At 42.1% G+C, this 9,691-nt stretch overlaps 1 protein-coding gene across 1 annotated transcript; it reads left to right on the top strand.

Moving 5' to 3' along the window:
- The first annotated feature begins 5,790 nt into the window (after positions 1 to 5,790).
- Positions 5,791 to 9,577, top strand: LOC146970623 (uncharacterized). Its single transcript, XM_085805937.1, has 6 exons — positions 5,791 to 6,002; positions 7,738 to 7,783; positions 7,991 to 8,082; positions 8,210 to 8,320; positions 8,882 to 9,158; positions 9,362 to 9,577. Exons 1-6 carry the CDS (start codon positions 5,791 to 5,793, stop codon positions 9,575 to 9,577), a joined length of 954 nt encoding a protein of 317 aa, XP_085662063.1.
- The last annotated feature ends 114 nt before the right edge of the window (positions 9,578 to 9,691 follow it).

The following is a 9,691-nucleotide window of genomic DNA, read 5'->3' as shown; positions in this document are numbered from 1 at the left end:
GCCGCGGCAACCGGAGAAAATGAAAAAATCTCAGCAAGCGAGGCCACCTTCGTCTATCACACAGTAAAACACGCTCTGAGCTACAATAGCACGGACTGTCTTGCGAAGCTCAATGGCACTGTATTTAACGACTCTGCGGTGGCTCGGAAGATCCATTTAGGGAGGACAAAGGCAGAGATGATAGTAATGAACGTCTTGGGACCAAAATTTGTTCAAGACATTTTATTTACGCTTTCTCCAACTGATGGTGACCCTGTTTTTTTTTTCTGTCGCCACTGATGCGTCCAACAAAGGTAAAAGAAAAATGTTTCCAGTGTGTGTCAGGTATTTCTCTGCTGTTGATGGGGTACAAAACAAGCTGCTAGACTTTTACGAGGACAGTGACGAGACCGCGAACGGAATACATAAAGCCCTGATGAACTGTCTGGAGAGATGCTAACTGAATGTAGAAAACATAACGGCATACGCAGCTGACAACGCGAACGTAAACTATGTGAAACATCACTCTGTTTACAAGTTATTTTGTGAGGCAAACGAGCGCATTCTCAAAGCAAATTGTCCTGCTCATATTGCCCATAATACATGCAAGCACGCATGCGACCAGCTGTCAATTGATATAGAGACATTTGTTTTGAAAGTGTACAGCCACTTTTCAGTGTCTGCTTCCCGGAGAGAGGAGCTGCGCTCATTTTTTGCATTTGTTGACATTGAGTGGCGTGAAATCCTTCGTCATGTTTGCACGCGATGGCTCTCCCTTCACCCAGCTGTCAGTCGTCTCCTAGAGAGTTGGCCCGCTCTTACCTCCTACTTCAGGTCCCTTGGAGAGTGTCCTGTGGCACTGAAGAGGATTTTTCAGGATGAAGAAAAAACTGACACTGCTGAGATCTATCTGTCCTTTTTCCACAATGTGGGGTGTGTTTTTGATGAACTTGTGAAAAAGCTAGAGGTAACAGCGCTCTGCATCACGGATGTTTATGAGGAAGTACAGATGTTCAAGATGAAGATGCTTCAGAGGAATCAAGACTGTTTTTATGGATACCGAACCAAGCAGCTGATGGACAAACAGCTCCCAGCACAGCAGTCTACACTGCAAGTGGACTTTCAGAGGTTTTATGACTCTGTCATTGCATACATTGACAAGTGGTTTGACTTCTCCCCAGAAAATGTCATGATGCAACTGAAACCAATAGGCCTTTATGATATGCTCTCTTTTGCTGACCTGGAGAAGGTGGTTGCTGCCATCAAACTAACAGACAAAGTCAACATGGACCAGCTTTATGAAGAGTACTGTGCCTGCCAAGAGGAAATACAGAAAGCCGTGCAGGATACCACAAAATCAACCAGTGAAAAGTGGGTCAGAGTTTTCCAAAATGTAAGGCAAGACAACTTGACCAACATGTTGAGGATTGTGTCGTTTGTCCTCAGTGTGCCAGGCTCAAATGCCTTTGTGGAGAGAATCTTCTCACTAATGACCAATAAATGGTCAGACTCAAGAAATCGATGCAGCACAGAGCTGATCAAAAACGAACTTTTGGTGACTGTGAACTGTGACCTGACATGTAAGGATTTCTATCTGGCTGTTCAGAAGGACAAAGGGCTGCTGGAAGCAGTCAGGAGCAGCAAGAAATATCCCTGGAGGAGGAAGTGAATGGTGAGTCCAATAATGGGTAGGCCTATCCATTATTCAACTAAATTAAGAGAATGTGCCCTCTGGTGGCCATGTCAGATACAGTTGTTTGGGGACAGTTTGGTACATTGAGAGACAGTATTTAATTAAATTCATTCATGAATGATAAAGTAATGTTTGGATGATGATGGTGCACTTTAATTGATTCATATTGATTCATGTCAACAGAGCAGCAGAGACTAGCAACATGGACAGTCAGCAGGCAGCAGAGACAAGCAACATGGACAGTCAGCAGCAGAGACAGTCAGACAAGGAGGGACATACAATTAATCCACAATAAATTGACCACTGACTATTAATAAAATGTTAATAAATGTACATACATAATACATGTCAGATACAGTTGTTTGGGGACATTTTGGTACATTGAGAGACAGTATTTAATTAAATTCATTCATGAATGATAAAGTAATGTTTGGATGATGATGGTGCACTTTAATTGATTCATATTGATTCATGTCAACAGAGCAACAGGGACAATCAGCAGCAGAGACAAGCAACATGGACAGTCAGCAGCAGAGACAGGTGAGCAACAGAGACAGACAAGGAGGGACATACAATTAATTCACAATAAATTGACCACTGACTATTAATAAAATGTTAATAAATGAATAAATAAGTATTTGTAGTCTGTCCATCTGTTCGTCTGCCCCTCCCCACCACCGCCGCGAAAAAATGTCCCTCATTGGAGAGTCAGATTGTTGGCAACCCTATGTCTGTCAGTTGTGTGTCCGAAGCCCAGGCGAGGCGCCGGGGCCACCGCCGTCGACTCGGCTCGGCGGCTGGGACTAGGCAACTCGGCTCGGGGCAAGAGAGCCCCGTGCTGACGGCGGTGGCCCCGGCGCCTCGCCTGGGCTTCGGACACACAACTGACAGACACCACAACAGGACCACCACCACCAGCGGTCAGGGACGATTTAATTATCCTCATCAGATTGCTGGATTCAGCAATCTAGCTAACTTCAATCTCTAGTGCGATGACTAACGTTAACGTTAGCCTACGGAAAACGATCAGATCAAAAATGCATTTAAAACTCCGCCAGTCATGTTATTCATTAGGCTATATAAAATGCAAGTTGCGTACATGACCCGCGTCTCAAACAGATCAAACAAAACCATTAAACTTGTGGTTAGCAGAAACAAACCACTTTGGAGAGAAGGAAAAATGTACTCACCTTCAGTGATCACGCCGAGAAATGATGTGAGATCTCTAAACCGTTAAAAAGTTCCCCGGTCTCTGTGCAGACTTTTGGCAAGCCAGAGGGATGACAAAGCGCTCCCGTAAAATCATGAATGCGAACGCGCTCAAACACATTATGGTCCCGCTCATCGCCTTTTAGGCTGGTTAACCAGACACAAGCCAAAACTCGGCCAAAATAACATTGCGCCATTTATTTATTATGGCAGATCATAACAAAACCAAACCTGACCCAAAAATATAATCCTTTGCCAAAACAACCCCAAAGAGGCCAGATATCAGTCCCTCCAGGATTTCGCGGGCTTTTTTTGTGATTGTTGCGGCCTAAAATGCCTGATTTTGCGGCCACATTTTGAAAAAAATTGCGGTGAATGTTGCGATGTTTTAAAGCTATGGTCTACGTTTTGAAAGAGGATGAGAAAAATTTTAAAAAAGCACCTCTCACACACCCCCGCCCCTCCCCTCTGAGCTCGTATGGCCCGCCCCTCGGGACCTCCTCGCGACACGCCTCCCCCCCCTCTATGGAGGTTATTTTCTATCATAAATCAAGAGCATATTATGTTGATTTGAGAGCATTACTTTTTGATTTGACGTTCAGAAAACTCTGCTCTCATATTCAAATTTACTCTGCTCGCGCTCAAACTATGTGCTCGATGTTTAAACCTGTGCTCTCGGATTCAAAGTTGCCCTGCTCGTGCTCAAACTGTGTGCTCGCACTTGGTCACAGCTGCCTGCGCAGTGTGTTTCCTCTTGCGCGGAGGAAAGTCCTGCTCTCGGATCTCTGCTCTGCTCACGGAGTTTCTGTCAACTGTCAACCAATAGAAGACCGGCTACTGTTGACCAATCAGATCATCCCTACTTCTATGCTTCTTTGTGGGTGCGTTCACTGTAATTCAAGGAGCGTCACATACGGGCGGGCACTCTTTCTACCGGGTTTATCTATTTCCGCCCCACAGGCTGTTAAATGTGGCGGCTCCCTTTATGTTTTGACAACTTTTGGAATAAAATATCAGTTAATTAATACACGAGCGCCCGTGCTTTTCATTACAATAGGTAGCTATATAAACATAAACTAGCAGTAGTAGCGGATGGGTGCCTTATGTATGTTTTTTTTTTTATCCACGTTCATCGGTATATATGTTTTATAGTCTAAATGCCAAGAGACACTTGTAAGTGCTGTGATGGTACAGTGGTTAAGGCAGATGACAGTAGCTCTTTTTGTTGATCATGGGACCGCTGGTTCGAATCCCGGCCCTGCCGGCACCCTCATGTTATGCTATTTGATTTTTATGATTTTTTTTTTTTCATTGAAACGCTTAACAAGAGATGGTGGGTTACCATGCGTGATTAAAAACATGATGAAATGAAAATTAAAAAAATATGCCATGATGATAATAATTTTGGTGCGTGACACCCGGGGGTCAAAGCCAGGGGGCGCACTACTTTGGATCAGTGCTTTCCCAAGAAGAAAGAGACTGAGTGAGCGGGGAGACAGTCACCATGGCCGACCGAAGTACTCAAGTAAGTTTATTGTTTCATGTTGCCGGATACCTACTATATTGTACCTCTTTCATCTTTTTACAGTCTATGCTTCCATATCGTTTCAATATAGGCTACAATTTGTAGTGTCAGGGAAGCTAATGCTAAGCCTAATGTGGCCATGCATAAATCAGCCTCGCTTTCAAAACACACACTTGGTTGCGATCAGTGAAATGTATAATATCTACAACACAATTAAAAATGACAGTTGATGTTGCTCTTTTATGAATAAAGCTTCATGTTTAAAAAAAGAAAATTAAAGAAATTAAAAGCTGCATCCTCTTGTCATATTTGCAGCAACACTGTTGCTTCAGGCTAATTTTTATCCAATGATTGAGTGACTGTGGGACCCACGTGCTGTTGTTTACAACGTTGATCCGCTTGTGAAAAAATGCAGCACCAAGTAAAAAAAAAAAAGTCTGCACCAAAGCAAGTGAACTATTGGACTTTCCTGGTGTGAATACGCCCTTAGACTTATTGATTTATTTAACGAAGGTAGTGGTGGCACTGCGCCTGCATGTTTGTTCAGCAGCCCAAAGGTCAGCCAGAAAGCATGTTGTGAGAGTGAGAGTGAGAATATAGGAAGAACGAATAAAAGGCAGAGAAAGACGCAGATTTTGATCAAAGTTTGTCCTCGGATTCCACTGTCTTTTCACCGAGGTGAGTGAGTGGGCGATTCAATTGCTGGAGTCTAGAGTTGGAAAACGATATCCAAAAAGATATCCTCTTTTTCTTGCACACTGTAGTTTTAATAACTGAGCCTTATCATAGAGTGATAAATGTCATCTAATGTCGTTAAATTTTAAGATCATATGTTGACCTCACTTAATGTAATGAGCTCTTTTTTTAAATAACAATTGTGCAACATATTAATTGTCTATTTTTTTTTTCACAGAATGTCCTTACACGTCACATCATGATGAAACTGCAGAGCAAGATGCAGTATGTGTTAAGCCGTCCTGACTCAGAGCTAGACTTGGAGTACCTTGATTTCATGTGCACTCATGAACTAATAATCATTGATGCACTGGCAGAGCACACTGAGTTGCCTGTGGACATTGTGAATGCTCTAAGAGAGATGCACAACCTAATTAGATGCCAGGTTGAAAATGAGCAAAGGTTTCCATCTGTTGAGATAGAGACGTTGCAAGGGGCAAGAGGACGACCAAAATTTGTAATTCAAGAGGGAAAGTTGCAGGCCTTGATTGACACCCAGTTGCCAATTTCATGCATTGCAAAACTGCTGGGAGTAAGTGAGGTGACGGTGTCCCGTCGCATGGCAGAATTTGGCATTTCTGTGGCTGGATCATACAGTTCTATGTCAGACCAAGAGCTAGACAGTTTAGTGTCTGAAATTAAGGTTGAAATGCCCAATATTGGGTACAGGTTAGTTCAGGGAAGGCTGAGGTCCCTAGGTCACAGGGTGCAGTATAAGAGAGTAAGAGCATCGATGCATAGAGTAGATGCAGTCGGGACCATTTGTCGTTTGACACAAGTGGGTTGTGTCGTGAGGAGGAACTACTCCGTCAAGGCACCTCTGTCTCTGGTTCACGTTGACACCAATCATAAACTGATCAGGTAATTCTTGCTTAAATTGCAAATCGCATAGAAAGTTTTAATAATAACATACAGCTTTGGAAAAAAAATTAAGAAACCACTTCAAAATGATCAGTTCCTCTGGTTTTACTATTTGTATGTGTGTGAGTAAAATTAAGACTTTTGTTTCCTTCTATTCATTAGATTCACATGACGTCACTGTGTTTCTGCGCCGCCATATTTGTGTCCGAATCAGGGCGATCTGGGCACAGATCACAGCGTCACGTTACCAGAACAAGTGGAGTAGTAGGAGGAAATCAGCAAGAGACCGAAAATTGACGTTATTTGAAAGATGCCAGGATTATATTGTGCTGTTGACTGTGATAGCAGTCGCTAAAAAAACCCAGTTTTATTCCATCCCAAAAGACGTAAAGTTATAGGCGGAATAAATAGTTGACTGCAGGCAGTCTGTCAGTGGCAGCATGGGCTGTGACAAGTCTCACAAAAAGAGGAGATTCACTTTTTTTTTTAATAACATGGATATACTGAATTCTGCATTTTGATTACTTTCTTATTAATTACTCACTGATTCTGCATTTAGGGTCTTTTATTTCTGTATAACAGACCGTTGCTAAGTAAAACGGGCCGTTGCTAGGGACGCCGCTCTGATCAGCGGAGCAGGGCAGAAGAACTATCAAGGGTTTTTACCTTGTGTTTCATTTTTACCAGCTTCAGACTCATTGTGATGTTGGATAACTGACTTGTAGCTTGTTAGAGGGAGAGTGGAGGCTCTCTGCCTCCCTCACCGCTGCTGGAATCAAACCTGCGATCAGAGCGGACAGAGCGGACGGGCCAGCGCAGTGTCACAGCTGTGACCAGCTGTGTCTGTGCCACCGCGAGTCCGTGACACAAACGTGTCCTGTATCGTCATCTCTTATGACAGACAGGACGACATAAATGCGCACAACGTAACATTTACATGATAATTCATCAATCTACTGATTGATTATCAAAAGCCCATTGAAAACAACTACACACGAGTCGACAGGAGGAGGGTGAGGAGCAGCGGAGATGTGACCGGACTAAGGACTTTGATCAACATTACGTCTCAAATTAATTAATTAATTCATAAACTGTGTAATAAGTGGGATAATATAGAGTTTGTCTGTTGTTATAGAGATATAAACCCAGACAGGATGTATGAAACCCTGTCATTTTGTCAAGAAACTGTCATTTCCATCCTGCGGTTTGCATGCTGTCATATGAGGAGACCTGTCACATCGGACACAAATATGGCGGCGGTCCCTTCGACGTGACGTCACTGCAACCCATGAATAACATACTGACAACATTTCTCACAAATTAGATTTAAAAAATATTGTCATTTAGAGCATTTATTTGCAGAAAATGGCAACGGTTCAAAACAAAACAAACAAAACAAAAATCAGGTGTTTTCAGACCTTAAGAAAACAAGTTCATACAGTATTCATTTTAAAACAACACAACACTACTTTTTGAATTTAGGAAGAGTTTGGAAATCAAAACAGGTGGAATAATCCCAATATTTAATCCTAGCAGTTTTAAAGAAAATCTTTCTTCCTCATTAAGTATGATTTGATTCAGGTGATCAGCTGAGTAGTACCTGTGTGCTTGTGTTGGAGTTCAATAGACAATGGAATCGATGGCTTCCATACATAAGGCTGATTTATTAACAACATTGTGGAGTGGTCTCTTTTTTTTGCTGTAATACACTCACCAATTTCTTTCTCATAAACAGGTATAATATAGTCATTTTTGGGGGAATCGATGGCTTCTCTAGAAAGGTACTCAGATGAGATTAATATAATTCAATACAATACTGTTTCCACTAACTCTGGAATATTTCTTGCATGTTTCATGTTACATAACACTGTCAAATCCTGTTTCAGTGACTTACACTCAGTGTAACACAAGGTTGTAAATGTTCTATATTTAAAACCTGCAGTTTTTTGTTTCTTATTTTGTTTTTGTTACAATCTCTTTGTGTCCAGATCATGTACCTAGAAGCAGCCAACAACAACAAGGCATCCACGGCCCTAACATTTTTCCTATCGTCTTGTGAGAGGAATGGATTGCCCTCAAGGTATGTATGTACAGTACAGGGTCTTATAGAGTAGATATGCTTGAAGTTACCCTGCTGTAATGCATTAGAAGTTACTATACGTATGTTTTGTGTTAATTTTATGCTTGCTTTTTTGCATAAATGCCAGGGTCAGAGGTGATCAAGGCGTGGAGAACGTTGATATTGCACGATTCATGTTCTCTGTGCAAGGAACCAATCGGTCCAGTTATATTTCGGGGAAAAGTGTTCACAATCAGAGGTAAATAAATATCCATAACAATGTATTAATCTTGAGTCAGCATTGGTTGACACTCACTCACACATATTCATATATTGATGGCTAAAGGCTGCAATTCAGATTCAGAGTTTAGTTTTGAGCTGAGGGTGATATGTACAGTAGCCTACAACCTTTTCATTACAACAAATAATTTAAAAAAATACATCCACAGAACGACTATGGGTTGGAGAATAACAGTGTATTATTCTGAAAAAACATTATAGTTAAGAAATAACTGTTTTTTGGAGGGTCCGCAAAATAATATATTATTTAGACTTGGCTACAGAGGAAGCGGGCATTTGTTGTCAGCTCAAAGAAAGGGGCTCAAGAGCCACACAGAGGTCACTGTGACTGTTAGCCTTCCCTGGACTAACCCGTAGCCAATATGTGACATCTCAACCTTGATTTCAGACACTAAACTATCTGGCCTCTGGTCTGACATTGAACTGTACCACCCAGCTACAGAAACTTACTTTTACACTATCTACAACTTAAAAATGTGATTGCTTCTTTTCTCTAAGATTTGTGATTTCTCCATGACAGAATTGAGCGCCTTTGGCGTGATGTCTGGACCGCAGTGACCTGCACCTACTATGATGTCCTGCACAGTCTGGAGGAAGAGGGACTTCTCGACATTGCAAACACACTGCACATCTTTCTGGTTCACTTTGTGTTCCTTCCTCGTCTGTGCAGAGACCTTCACACCTTTACAGAGGGCTGGAGACACCACCCACTGCGCACTGAGGGAAACATGACCCCTCAACAGCTTTGGGATTTGGGCCTGCTGCAGAACAGCACACATGATGCTGAGAATGTTGAGGTGCACATTTTTCTATGAATATCTTTTAATACCCCATAAGGTAACAATTAATTTTAGAGGCCATGCAGGTAAGTCTGCATGGACATGCAACCGCTTCAATATTTGTGCACAAATGTGTCCCAGGTCAGAAGAAACGTTTTTGTAATAACACCAAGACAAAATTATGAAGGGTATCAATGTGTTTCATTCAAAAAATGTAACAGGAACTTGACATCGACTGGGAGTGTGCCCTTGACAGTGAGGAGCCCCTACCAGAGGGAGGGGTTATTGTTCCTGAGTTCCCCATGCCCTTGACTGACAGAGAACTAGCAGAGCTTCAAGCTGCTGTGGACACAACAGAGCCATCTGACTCCCATGGTCGTGATGTTTACTGCCGCTGTCTGCAAATGTTTCAGAGAACTACTGGTGGCAGAGAGTAGGCCTAAGTAAGTAATACATACAGTAACAGTAATACAACTGCAAATGTTTCAGAGAACTACTGGTGGCAGAGAGTAATCAAGTAATATATAACAGTAATACAACTGCAAATGTTT

Source organism: Trachurus japonicus, chromosome 17 (assembly GCF_045865225.1).
Source record: "Trachurus japonicus isolate A0001 chromosome 17, Traja_1.0".
In the NCBI taxonomy this organism is placed as follows: domain Eukaryota; kingdom Metazoa; phylum Chordata; class Actinopteri; order Carangiformes; family Carangidae; genus Trachurus; species Trachurus japonicus.
The sequence above is the reverse complement of the archived record's forward strand: the minus strand, read 5'-3'. Positions and strand labels throughout refer to the sequence as shown.